The following is a 14,768-nucleotide window of genomic DNA, read 5'->3' on the forward strand; positions in this document are numbered from 1 at the left end:
ATAAAATGTTTCTTTCTGATATGACCAGACAACTTGTTCGCCGACTTCTTGCCACATTTTTGCTACTCCGGTCGCTCAATTTATCGATTTTGTTTCGAGTTTTCGCGGAAAACGTACCAATCAAATTAACAATTTGCACGTTGTAAATAACTGGCATGCATAAATATTTTCGTTTTAATCAATTTGGTTTCGAGACCGGTTGGTTTGGTGCAAAATAAGTGAATTTTATCAATTAGATAATATTTTTTAGTGTATAAAACGTCGATCGATTTTTGTATTGCAACAGTTGCTAACATGTTACCCATTAAGGAATTACCACTCATATGTCTCATTTTGGTAATAGGATTAGCAAAAGGTATATATTTAATATTTTTTCGTATATGTTTCCCGCTGTGACTGACTCACATTAAAATTTTGGATTATCTTAAAAGTTACTAGGGAAAATTTAAGTAATGTAAGCAACCACAATGTAAATATAATTGTAAATATAATAATATTTTTTTTGATATGGTGCTTATTTTTTTTTAATTTCACATAGTTTTGAAAATTATTTATAATTAAATATCAAATATGTATTATAATTATTATAATTTATAATGTCATTGATGTGATTTATTAAAATGTTTTGAAAAGGCCAACATGATATCTATGAAGAGCTATACGAAATACTCGACTTACAAGCGATTCTTGAGCTTAAAGAAAATGATTACATAGACAATTCTGATATAAAAGAAATGCCAGAAGAGAGTCAAGATCTAATTAAAATTGCTGGTGGTGGTAGTGCTGCTATCACGGACAACCCTTATTTGGTACAAATAAGAGTGACAAACTCTACCCTTTTGTGCGGAGGTTTCATATTATCGACAACCTGGGTCATGACAGCAGCAAGCTGCATTGTAAAGTAATATTTATTATTTTATTTATATATATATATATATATATATATATATATATATATATATATATATATATATATATATATATATATATATATATATATATATATAAATATTATACGGAAAATGTTTAACAGTAACACAGCTGCAAGTTTAACTGTGAGGGCTGGCACTGCATTACTTGATTCAGGCGGATCAGTATTTAACGTTTCTCAAATTGTGAAGCATTCTTCATATAACGTGACAACCAACGATTACGATTTTGCTCTATTGCAATTAAGTAGCAATATGACGTTCACAGATTCTATGAAAGCTATAACAATACCAAATCAAGATCAAGGATTGCCCCTTTTAGGACCAATTACTTTAGCTGGTTGGGGTGTAGTATCTGTGAGTCAGATTTGAAATATTATACTCCTAAAGATGAATTAAAATATTTGATTTTGTAAAAGGAATCATCCACTGCCTATTCTTTAAATTTGAGGAGCGTCAACGTGCCTGTAGTATCGTTATTGTTATGTAGATGGATTTATGGTACTACAGCCACATTGAGCGATAGAGTCTTCTGTGGTGGTAAACTAATATTCGGAGGAAAAGGAGCATGTTTGGTACTACATTAATCAACTTTGAATTTATTTATATAAAACTTTATATAAATTATTTAAAAATATTACAGGGTGATTATGGAGGTCCAGCTGTTTATAAAAACGTTGCAGTTGGAATTATGTCGGCCCTTGTCACATGTGGAAACCCTTCACATCCTTCAGTGTTTTCACAAATTTCAGCTGTAACCACTTGGGTTAAAGGAGTAACTGGAATATAATGCTTACAAATAAATACTACAAAAATTGCTAGTACAACGGATTAATTGAATACTATATATAATGCTTGGTGATAAGAATAAATAATTTTTTTGGTAACTATTTTTTTTATTTAAATTAAGTCTGCATATATATATGTTAAGATGTTTCATTCGAGGTGCTCAGTTGTTTCTAAAGTCGTTTTAGATCGACAGAAATTCGAGTTGCCATTAAACAGCGAATTACTACGACAGTTTCATTGAAATAAAGCGGTAAAAACCTTCTACGGCTCGCTTTGGGAATGTCAAAGTGGAAATTGACAATTTAAGTATAATTGAGTTAATGCCATGTGTATTAAAAAAAATCATATATTTCGGCTTTTCGTTCATTTTCGTGTTTTCGTACATTGATAATTTTCTATACACTTAAGAAAATGTTTGTTCTTAACGAAATATTATAAATAAATAAAAGTGAATGAAAGATAATGTTATGCATTTCACTAGGATGTATAAATATACTGCTTAAGTCTAAGTTTTTTTATTTAATAAATAAGTTTTTACCTGCTTACAATTTATACTAGTTAAATTACATAAAAAACATACTAGTTTTGTTATAATACCGAAAAATATAATTTAAATTCATAAATTATACATTGCTTCTTAAAAAAGTAAATTAATTTTCTAATGATCGAACATAGTGGTTCATATCCAGATCATTCAACAGTGGTGTATTTCAATTATATTTATGAAACATAGATAAATGTTGTCATAGCCTCTTTAAAAAAAAGGACACTAACGTATTTGCTGATACCTGAATTCTAAGCTCAAGTATAACAAAAACATTTTGGAATTTTTACTCTAAATGCTTGCTACCATTGCGGAATTCAAAAAGTTATTTATATAATATAAATTATAAACATAATAATTAACCGGTGTTTTTCAGTTACAATTATTTAATATATAATTAAAATAATTATTTAATAATAAATAAAAGAGTTATAAAAGTACATCTATTTTCTTAATAATGTATTATGTTAATATTATTTATTGTTTATTTAAAAATACACACTAGACACATGCATCAAAAAATGTTTAATTTATGTGAATATTAATAATTTCAACTACCTTATGTTTTTCACATTGTTAAAACTACATCTGCTTGAAAATCAATACGGTTGATTTAGTTTTTATAAATATACTGTTATATAAAACCTGATACGAATAATAAAATAAATGTATTATATATTAATCACGGTGAAAAACATAAATTTAATATATTTTAATCAAGATTTTATTTCACTTAAAACTTACTATAAATCATTCGAAAGTGATCTGGATATGTATATTTATTACAACTGTCAGCTACCAAGTAAAAAATCAAAATAAATATCAGCGTTATATATCAGCTACTAAGTAAAAAATCTCTTTAATTTAAACTAGCTATGTATTTTTTTTTCTGAATATTCCTCGTATTTAAATTCGATGTATAAACGTGAATATTAATATTATTTATATTAGTCAAGTCAGACGTTCATTAAGCTATTCGCATATGCTCAACCAATACGGCTCTGTCAATAATAAACTCAGTCTATCAACTTCGAAAACGGGTTTTCCTTAAGTCAAACGCTGATATTAAGAGCCGGTCAGGTATTTGAACTTCTCAGATAAGTTAACTTGAAGCGACGCATATGAGCTATATCTCACGTCCATAAATTCCATTAAACTATCCGCCGAAAATATAATACACTAATAATATATAACTATTAAATAGGGTAAGTTAAGATATCGTAAACAAATGTTTATTTAATATTTCAATATATATTTATGTACAGTATATTGTATTTTATTGCTATATATTATTTTATTAAAAGCTATTTATATAGGTATCATTTTTTTTATTAATCTAAAATTCATTTAAATAATATTTATTTATAAAAAAATAAGAAAAACACTTAGTTCTCAAAAAAGAATTATTATTGAAATTAATATTTTTTATCGATATTGCATATACACAACTGATATATTTTTATTAATGATATGTACTCTGTCTATTTGGACAATTTTTTTTTATAATATATATGTATGTATTTCTGTATTTCTCCTTTTACAAGCAACTAGACAATTGAATAAAATAGCATGTAGGAAGCTCCCCCTAGAGCAGTGATAGCGAACCTATGACTCGCGGGTCAGACACTGACCCACACAGGTTTTTTAAATGACCCATGCGTTAATTTTTATTAACTTATTTGTTATATCATAAAAGAGAGAACAGTCAAAAATAATAAATAAAGGAAACAGAACATTTTTTTTAAAAAAAAAAAATATTCACAAACCAGTGTTTTAAAAACTTTTTTGATTCCAAAAAATAACATTACAGCTACTAGTTTTCAAGTTATACAGTTTGCAGATTTTAAAGACTTGATTATGAAGCGTATAAATGAGTAACCAATAAGTCGCAATGCAATTAAAGATAGTAATAGAATAAGAAAGAAATATTGGTTCGCAAATACATAACGACTTAAATTATACAGAAATGTATTCAATTGCTTTAGATAAGAGTATTTAATTGCTTTAGAATGGTTATGCACAATTACCAGTTTTTGCTTAATATAAATCAGGCCACATAATAAAAAAAGAGCTATTGAAACTAATAACGTTGAAAGGGATGTTTACCGATCTTGATATTTTTAAAGAATTCGATATTGCATTTAAAGAAATGGATATTAACTTACAAAAAAATTGTATCTGTAACAACAGACGTTGCACTCAATATGTTGGAGAAAAAAATTGGTTATATCTATTATTTAAAGCAAAATATTACACATTCTCTGATTAAATTTCATCCTAAGCAAGTTCTATATGCGAAGCAAGTTTTAAAAATATTTTTCTCTATAATTTTATATGTAATAAAAGTCATCAACTTTATAAACGCAAGAGGTCTTAATAAATGACAATTTGCACAATTATTAGAGGAAATTGAGTGCCAGTATTCAAGGATTTTAACATACAACATGGTTCGATTGCTCAGTTGCGGTCAAGTTCTTGATCTGTTTGTCATTTTATTGAAAGAAATAAGGCCCTTTTTGAATGAAAAAAGAATAATTTTAATGAATTTTTAAATATAGATTGGTTAAATAATTCATGTTTGTATCAGCTATCACTCAGCATTTCAATAAACAAAATGAAAAAATTAAGGGAAATGAACAAATTAATTTAATGATGTTTAAAAATATTTAAATATTTATGAAAAAACTTGACATCTAACTAAGGATTTGGAAATGAAAATCATGAAATATTTTCTTTAATTACAAAAACATTTTGAAAAAACGATAATTTTTGTAAATACACTTGACGTTCAAGAAAAGACTTTAAATTAACAATAATAGTATTACCGGTGTTACTCCACCCCGAGCAATCATATGTTAAATTGTTTGCATGTTAAAAAAAATTTCGTTCGTACCAACCGCTCTCTTGTTATTAAATATCAGTTTTAGAGCCGCAATAGCAGCAAGCGCTTAAAGTAAAAATTCCAAAATGTTTTTATTATACTTGAGCTTGGAATTCAGGTATCAGCAAATAATTTACGATAGTGTCCTCTTTTTTTTAAAGAGGCTTTGACAACGTTTATCTATGTTTCATAAATATAATTGAAATACACCACTGTTGAATGATCTGGATATGAACCACTATGTTTGATCATTAGAAAATGTATTAACTTTTTCAAGTAGCAATGTATAATTTATGAATTTAAATTATATTTTTCGGTACTATAACAAAACTATTATGTTTTTATGAAGTTAAACTAGTATAAATTGTAGGCAGGTAAAAACTTATTTATTAATAATTTAAACTTAGACTTAAGCAGTATATTTATACATCCTAGTGAAAGGCAGAACATTATCGCTCATTCACTTTTAATAATTTATAATATTTCGTTAAGAACAAATATTTTCCCCGATGTATAGAAAGTTATCAATGTACGAAAACACGAAAATGTAAGAAAAACCCTAGTATATGATTTTTTTTAATACACATTGCAAAAACTCAATTATACTTAAATTGTCAATTTCCACTTCGACACTCCCAAAGCGAGCCGCAGAAGGTTTTTACCGCTTTATTTCAATGAAATTGTCGCAGTAATTCGCTGTTTACTGGCAACTCGAATTTCTGTCGATCTAAAACGAATTTAGAAACAATGCGCGCAACCCAACTGAGCACCTCGAATGAAACATCCATACATATGTATATGCAGACTTAATTTAAATAAAAAATGGGTTAAAAATAATGTAATTTATTGTCATCACCACGCATTATATACAGTATTCTATCAATCCGTTGCACTAGCAGTTTTTGTAGTATTTATTTGTAAGCATTATATTCCAGCTACTCCTTTAACCCAAGTGGTTACAGCTGAAATTTGTGAAAACACTGAAGGATGTGAAGGGTTTCCACATGTAGCAATGGCCGATGTAATTCCAACTGCCACGTTTTTGTAAACAGCTGGACCTCCATAATCACCCTGTAATATTTTTATATAATTTATATAAAGTTTTATATAAATAAATTCAAAGTAGATTAATTTAGTACCAAACATGCTCCTTTTCCTCCGAATATAAGTTTACCACCACAGAAGACTCTATCGCTAAATGTGGCTGTAGTACCATAAATCCATTTACATAACATTAAAGATACTACAGGCACGTTGACGCTCCTCAAATTTGAAGAATAGCCACTAGATGAATTCTTTAAAAATAAAATATTTTAATTACTCCTTAGGACCATAATATTTTAAATCTGACTCACAGATAATACACCCCAACCAGCTAAAGTAATTGGTCCTAAAAGGGGCAATCCTTGATCTTGATTTGGTATAGTTATAGCTTTCATAGAATCTGTGAACGTCATATTGTTACTTAATTGCAATAGAGCAAAATCGTAATCGTTGGTTGTCGCGTTATATAAAGAATGTTTCACAATTTGAGAAACGTTAAATACTGATCCGCCTGAATCAAGTACTGCAGTGCCAGCCCTCACAGTTAAACTTGCAGCTGTGTTACTGTTAAAAATATGCGGTATAATATTTATATGTATATATAAGGTAATAAATATTACATTCCAATGCAGCTTGCCGCTGTCATGACCCAGGTTGTCGATAATATGAAACCTCCACACAAAAGGGTAGAGTTTGCCACTCTTATTTGTATCAAATAAGGGTTGTCCGTGATAGCAGCACTACCACCACCAGCAATTTTAATTTGATCTTGACTCTCTTCTGGCATTTCTTTTATATCAGAATTGTCTATGTAATCATTTTCTTTAAGCTCAAGAATCGCTTGTAAGTCGAGTATTTCGTATAGCTCTTCATAGATATCATGTTGGCCTTTTTAAAACATTTAAATAAATCACATCAATGACATCATTAATTATAATAATTATAATGCATATTTGATATATAATTATAAAAAATTTTCAAAACTATGTGAAATTAAAAAAAAAATAAGCACCATATCAAGAAAAATATTATAAAATTTACAAATATATTTACATTATGGTTGCTTATATTACTTAGATTTGCCCTAGTAACTTTTAGGATAATCTTAAGTCAGTCACAGTGAAAAAAATATATAAAAAATATTAGATATATACCTTTTGCTAATCCTATTACCAAAATGAAATCTATCAATAGTAATACCTTAATTGGAAACATGTTAACAACTGTTGCAATACAAAAATCGATCGACGTTTTATACACTAAAAAATATTATCTAAGCGAGAAAATTCACTACTCTTGCACCAAACCAACCGGTCTCGAAACTAAATTGATTAAAACAAGAATATTTATGCACGCCAGTTATTTACAACCTGCAAATTGTTAATTTGATCGGTAAGTTTTCCGCGGAAACTCGAAACAAAATCGATAAATCGAGCGACCGGAGTAGCAAAAATGTGGCAAGAAGAAGGCGAAAAAGTTTTCTGGTCTTACCAGAGAGAAACATTTTATTTTGTTGTTGGGGTAGAGACCTTATTGGAGTCTTAAATCACAAAACGGTTTAATTTTGCGCAAACATATTTCGATATCATCGAAAACAGAGAAAAAGAATAATAAAATGTGTTGCTTAAATGTTAACTATTAAAACCGTTGTAATAAATACACAAATACAGATCAGTTCTGAATGCTTTAAAGTAAGAATTAAGTTAAAACAAATATATGTTTTACTAGTTAAATTATAATTTTTATTTAATACTTGATAACGTAAATGTCAAAAATATATCAATATTTAATATTAGACAGTAAGTCGTCTTAATATCATAGTTTCTTAATAATAAATTTAAAACAATTATTTTCACTCAATTTTAGTTAAAGCTTATGCAAGTAATATTTTAAGTAATTTTTGCAGCATTTAATCAAGGTATTAAATTTGAAATACATACATTTATATTTATTTTTCAACATAGTTACAAGTTCAATACCTGGAAACGAGTTTCTGACGCACAGAAAGAAAATCTTGATTAAAATATATTAAATTTATGTTTTTCACCGTGATTAATATATAATACATTTATTTTATTATTCGTATCAGGTTTTATATAAGAGTATATTTATAAATACTAAACTGACCGTATTGATTTTCAAGCAGATGTAGTTTTGACAATGTGAAATACATAAGGTAGTTGAAATTGTTATTATTCTCATTAACCAAACAAATTTTGACGCATGTGTCTAGTGTGTATTTTTAAATAAACTATAATAATATTAATATAATACAATTTAGTTAATAAATATTAAGAAAATAGATGTACTCTTATTACTCTTTTATTTAATAATGAATATTTTTTTAAATTATTTATTTAATAATTGTAGCTAAAAAACCCCGGTTAATTATAATGTTTATAATTAATATAATATAAATAACTTTTTGATGGATCTAATAATTTGGTATGCAATTAAGAAAAGGTGAAGCAAAAGTAAATGACATCTTTTTTAAGTACGGCTTTATAACCATGTGATTTCAGAACACTGTAAAACCAACATGAAGATATCCGTAAAATTTTATTGCTCATCTCAGTGATCATTATTTGATATTTAATGTTATTGGTCGGTCGCTTAGAGGGGCGTTACTGGTATTTGTAATTACACAGGGAAATTGTTTTTTCAGTTCCTGATTAATTTTATAAAATCCATTAATTTATTCTGATTTAATTTTAAGCGATCATGTTAATTATGTGCACCGACTCGAGAAAAAAATTATATATTTAATTGATCTATTTTCGAGATTGTTACTTGTGACAAAAATAATACAGTGACTTTTTATACACTATCTTTTTCTCGACCATCATTGACCCTAAAAAATATCGTTAATTGAAATATGTGTTAAGTGAAATTTTTGGGAATCATTTAATATAAATTGTTAAAACCTGTCAAAATAAGTAAAAACTTTTAAACATCTTGCACGAATATTTTCAGGAATGTTTCTTATCTGAGTGTCTTTTTTTATTACTTGAGCAAAAATAAGACGAGTTCGATTGTTACAAATTTCTTAACAATTTTTTGACATTCCCAGACCCCTATTAAAACTTTCCAAGAAGTATGCATATTAGCCATACACCAGTCTTTACTAATGCAGGTTTATAAAAAGGGCAGTAATTGTAAACCTTTTAAAAATATTCGTAGAAATTTAATTTTATGTAATAAAAACTGTTTATGAAAATTCTAAATGAGGATTCACGATTTGCTATATTTATCGATAAATTATTTAGAAATAATACTGAGCTTGATAGAACATAACCTTCGCAACACTCTCAACTTAAGGTGTTTAAGCGCAAGTAATGAAATTAAAAAAAAAACTCTTTAATTCAAACTAGCTTTGTTTTTTTTTCTGAATATTCCTCGTATTTAAATTCGATGTATAAACGTGAATATTAATATTATTTATATTATTAGTCAAGTCAGACGTTCATTAAGCTATTCGCATATGCTCAACCAATACGGCCCTGCCAATAATAAACTCGGTCTATCAACTTCGAAAACGGGTTTTCCTTAAGTCAAACGCCGATATTAAGCGCCGGTCGGGTATTTGAACTTTTCAGATAAGTTAACTTGAAGCGACGCATATGAGCTATATCACACGTCAATTAATTCCATTAAACCACCCGCCTGTTTCACCCTAGTGTTTCCATAGAATTCAATAGAAAATATAATACACTGATAATATATTACTATAAAATAGGGTAAGTTAAGATATCGTGAACAAATATTTATTTAATATATAATATATTTTATTGTTATTTATTATTTTATTAAAAGCTATTTATATAGTAATAATTTTTTTTTAATAATCTAAAATTCGTCTAAATAATAAAAATGTATCAGTTTGTTTTACTCTTTCTTTACTTAAAATTAGTTTAAATAATATTAATTTATAAAAAAATAATAAAAACACTTAGTATCCAAAAATAAACTACTAATGGAATTATTGAATTATTTTTTTTTGTCGATATTACATATACACAGTTTTGTTTTAAGTAAACTGATATATTTTTTTTAATTAAATGCAATCTATCTATTTGGACAATAGATAGATCGCATTTCGAAGCAGTATAGTGTGGAAATATAATTTTGAAAACTTCATTTCCGAAGTAAAGGAAAAAATATTTGAAAGTAGTACAGATAATAATGATACCACACTACAAATTTAAAGTACTATATTGAACATATGAGAATCTTCACCTCGACTGCACTTTCTTGAAAATGTTCAAGTCATCTGCATATAATAAAAAAAATGTATGAGGCATTGCTGTTTCTATGTCATTAATGAACAATAGAAACAGCAATGGACCCAAGTTGGATCCTTAAGGTACTCCAGTAGAGGTCTTATATCGTTCTGAAAAAGAGTTTTTATATTTGACGAAATGATATCTATTGGTCAAGTAATTTAATTACAGGTTTATAAAACCTTCAGAAAACCCAAAATTAGATATTTTTTTTACAAGTAAAGCATGATAAACTTTATCAAATGCCTTTTTAAAATCTGTGTATATGATGTCCACTAGTAACCTGAAAAAAACCTGTCTAGATGGTACAAATATTTTATCAGCATCGACGAACTTGAAAATGAGATTGTGTGACATTTCTTTACACTGAAAGGCATTTGGTTATAGCAAGCCCATATTCATAAAGAATTGAGATCTGCAAGTAATATACTGAATTCACACCCCAAATCTGAGCTCCATAAAATCACGCTGGATTTATGAGTTATATATTATTAAATTACTTTCGAATGATAAGCCTGAATTTAGAGTTAGTCAGAACAGCCTGCAAAGTTAAAGTGACAATTTTTTTCTTTGTAGAGATGGATTTTAAGATATTTAGCGGAGCTTCTTTATGGTATCCATTTCCCGTTAAGGGATTCAAGAGGACAAGTATCTTTGCTTAGTGTAAATGTAGCATGGATTGATTGAGTTTTTGTAGCTCTGATTTGGCATTTAAAGAGTCGTCATGCTTGGACTTTTAAGAGATTATCTTGCAATATTGCAATCAGTATCAGACGCCATTATTGTAGTGCAGTAGCATTTTTTTTCGAATTTATCTAAGGACAGTCTCTTAATTTTGTATAGTAGTACACGACTGAGCAGTTTTCTTTCAGCATTGATGAAAAAAATCAACTAATAAAAATAATTAAAAATAAATACTCTCTTGATGTGATTTTACATGAAAAATAAATAAAGAAAAATTGCATTTTTACCATTCAGAATAAAACAGACGGAAAGGTTAGTTAAATAAATCCAGTATCAAGTTATAAATTTGCACGTGTAATTTTCAACTTAACCAGCGTGTATATTTATATAAAATTATACAATTTTATATAATAATGTATATATTCTTTGCTCTTTAATATTAATTGCCGTGTTCAAAGCAGCGCGAAATTGCTATTCGAGTTCTTAAACGTACTAATTATTCTGCTCTCCGAACGAACGGGAGGAAGATTCGTATACCGTTTTAGATTTTCATAGAGAGAAGGCTTATTATTGAAACTTTTTACTTGTTCGCTGTTTTTAATAAAAGCTGGCTCGCAAAAAACGAAATAATAAGTAATGCACAAAACATGAAGAGCAGCAACAGTATAATATATAACAATAAGGATAAAGAGAAAAATTCTAGAACGACAACCGTGCAAACTGCAAATTAATATTGCTATTCAATTTGCAGATTGTAGTTCTTTCGAGATTACTTTCAAAACAAAAGTTGTGTTTTAAATAAAATAAAAAAAATGAGTGATTGAGAAAGACGCTAGTTGCAAAGTATATTTTTATTTGTATGTATTAAAAAATTGTAAAATAAATCATTCTCTAATTTTATACACACACCTATAATAGATTTTTCCACGGCACAATTTATAACACAAGTCAGAAAATAGCCAGACGACTTTAACAATTAGACTTAATCCCGGGTGTTCATTAGTCACCAGACAGTCAGTGGGTAGAGTCTGGGTTTTGCGTTTAAAATATTGCAGGCAATCGAGCATAAATCCTTTTTCTCGTTTGTTGAAGGTGTTAACTGAGATTATTTATTAACGACAACGACACTAGGTCTCCCTGCTTGCCTGCGGCGATTAATTTTGATACTGCTTCATATTTAACATGGATTTATACCTCGACTGTTTGCACCACTGCCTATTTGTTCTATGGCCAGCTAATGGCCGTAGGCTTTAGTTTGCGTATGTTAATTCGTTGGGTGATTTGCTGCAGACGAAAATTCATTAAAGCTCATTTTCGGCACGCATGACCTCCAACTGGGTCGAAAATCGCCAGAAGAGTTTCTAATGAAAATATTCGCATAGATATCTAATCAATAATATTGCAATAATACAACATTGATAACTATACCAACTAAAACTACAAAAAAAATCTTCATTACTTAGCCATCAATGTATACAAATTTTAATAGTCTTGTAAAATCAGAAAAGTATTTTATTTAATTTGGTATTATTGTCCTCTTATATATTTATTATATTCTACTTTTTTTTATCTCAAAACACACTCTTGAGTTGCATTATTTTTTCACAATATCTCTACGAAATATAACATATAGTTAAATAAGCCTACATTAACCTAAACAATCTAACTTCTCACCGAAATCTTTTCTAGAATGACGAAGTTATATTACAACTTTACTTCGTTGTATTTTATTTTATTTTATAAATTGTGAGTCGGCGTACAAAAATATAAATATACGCAATTGAAATTTATAAAAACAATAGCTAAGTTTATTAAAAGATTTTCAAAACTCGCGTACTTCTTTAAAAGGTTTGCGATTGAATTTTACATAGCAAAAACGCTCAATGCATAAGATAATGCACAATAGAAACAGAAGTATTAGTAAAAAAAATAGTTTAGGATATTTCAACGAACGAAATTTGGAAAAATACATTGTATAGCAGATATATTACCACATCCAAAAAATACTCTTTTGCGTATTTAATTTAGAGTAATTGAAGGGACTACCCTATGATATTAAATCATAAAAAGGTCAGTTCTGCTTGTGATAAAAATTTTAACCGTAATAAATAAGAAACCATTCAACAATATATATGTCATTTAAAAAGTATTGAATATGTCCGTCGCTTAGATAGAAAATAACGCGTGCATTCGGGTTTGCCTCGAAACGGTCGTTCCTATTCTTTTCTAACGGCCAATAGCAATTTGTTTTGGAAAAACTTATAGTCATCTTACTAAAAATAGGCAGAGAATAAAATATCTTGTGCAGGAGGCCATGTATATAAATAAGAAAACGCTGGCAAAAGAGAACCACTTCCTCAAAGACACATAATTTAAGAACTTTTCTGAGACATTTTTAAAGACTTCTACCGACATTCACACTTAAACTTTCACGTATGAGTTCAAAGCATCCGAACTTTAAGATCTCTCCGACCTGGACTTCATTCAAGAGGATGCTGACCCAACTTCGTAGAAGCCGCCGCTTCTCTCTTTGCATCCACTGGTCCAGCTTTACGTCCGGAATCCAGAACAAATACACTTATACGCCTACAGCCTACGGACAACATATCTTAATTGTTGCACAACAAATTAAACACAATAAAAATAATTTTTTTACAAGATTAGGATTTTATTCTATTTTTATATTATTTTTAAGAGCGCCATGTTTTATAGGTTGACTTTTGTAATGAATGTCAAATTTATATGCAAAGTATTTTTCATTATTATCTGACACTTTTTTCTGTATAAGTAATAAGCACAAATAAGGCTTCCAAACAAGGTAAAAACCGGAACCGGGTCTCCGGGTATCCTCATATTTTCAAAGGAATCGAGAACCGGGTAATTTTGAACAAGTACCCGGTTTTTTCATTTCAATATATTGTTTAATTTTTTTTAATTAAACATATGTTACACGATTTTAAAGAAGCAAAATTTTTGTTTGTTTTTTTATTTTGCAAAACTGATTTAGAGATTAGTTTAATCCTTCCAGACAACGATATTCGGTGCTTCCAAAAATGCCGTTAAAATCATAGCTGCATACAGAGTAGGTAGTGATCAAAAAGGTAAAATGACTTATGATTAAAATTCAAGAAAAAATTCAAAATCCAAGATATATAATATTTGTAAATTTGAACTCCGAGTCAGTCTCGAGAACCGGGTAATTAATTTTGGTGGGTATTTGGATGCCCTAGGCACAGAGAAAGGCAGTAAAATAAGACATTTTAATATGTTGGACGTAATTAATTGTTTATTAATAAATAAGAAAATTTGTGAATTAGGACATTTTTATAAAAAATTAATAATGTTTCAGTAGTTTATTTTAAGTAGCTTTACAATTAGTCAATCAACAACTAAATTTAAAAAAATCAACAACCTTTGAAGTTATTGAAATATAATAATGGTATTGATGAGTGTATCGGAGCAAGTGAAAAAAAAACATAAATTTTAGTGAAAACACGATAATGATACCTGTTTGAGGAAAAATATTAAATTATATTTATAGTATTTGCACAGTTTTATTATATCAATAAAATTAAAGCAAATACATATTTTTTATATGCCTCTCAAATAATGTAAAG

At 28.1% G+C, this 14,768-nt stretch overlaps 3 protein-coding genes across 5 annotated transcripts in view; 1 reads left to right on the forward strand and 2 right to left on the reverse strand.

Moving 5' to 3' along the window:
* Nucleotides 1–14,768, reverse strand: part of LOC148227688 (beta-1,4-glucuronyltransferase 1) — a 171,629-nt gene that overhangs the window by 25,534 nt on the left and 131,327 nt on the right. The window lies entirely within an intron of this gene.
* Nucleotides 233–2,260, forward strand: LOC148227690 (trypsin-7-like). 3 transcript variants are annotated; one of them, XR_015811923.1, is made up of 6 exons: nt 233–355; nt 634–901; nt 1,034–1,286; nt 1,349–1,504; nt 1,573–1,812; nt 1,883–2,260. XR_015811923.1 is itself a non-coding variant. In XM_088201498.1 (5 exons), the coding sequence occupies exons 1-5, from the start codon at nt 295–297 to the stop codon at nt 1,717–1,719; spliced, it is 885 nt and encodes a 294-aa protein (XP_088057624.1). In that variant the 5' UTR covers nt 233–294; the 3' UTR covers nt 1,720–1,816. The 3 variants fall into 3 exon arrangements, 1 of the variants encoding a protein (XP_088057624.1); XR_015811924.1 differs by having other exon boundaries at nt 1,895–2,260; XM_088201498.1 differs by lacking the exon at nt 1,883–2,260 and having other exon boundaries at nt 1,573–1,816.
* On the reverse strand, nt 5,971–7,439 carry LOC148227691 (trypsin-7-like). Its single transcript, XM_088201501.1, has 5 exons — nt 7,342–7,439; nt 6,808–7,075; nt 6,499–6,751; nt 6,283–6,438; nt 5,971–6,214 (listed from the first exon to the last, which is right to left on the reverse strand). Exons 1-5 carry the CDS (start codon nt 7,400–7,402, stop codon nt 6,068–6,070), a joined length of 885 nt encoding a protein of 294 aa, XP_088057627.1. The 5' UTR covers nt 7,403–7,439; the 3' UTR covers nt 5,971–6,067.

This window comes from Plectrocnemia conspersa, unplaced genomic scaffold (assembly GCF_051122295.1).
Source record: "Plectrocnemia conspersa isolate PC_06_02 unplaced genomic scaffold, ASM5112229v1 ptg000013l, whole genome shotgun sequence".
NCBI lineage: Eukaryota > Metazoa > Arthropoda > Insecta > Trichoptera > Polycentropodidae > Plectrocnemia > Plectrocnemia conspersa.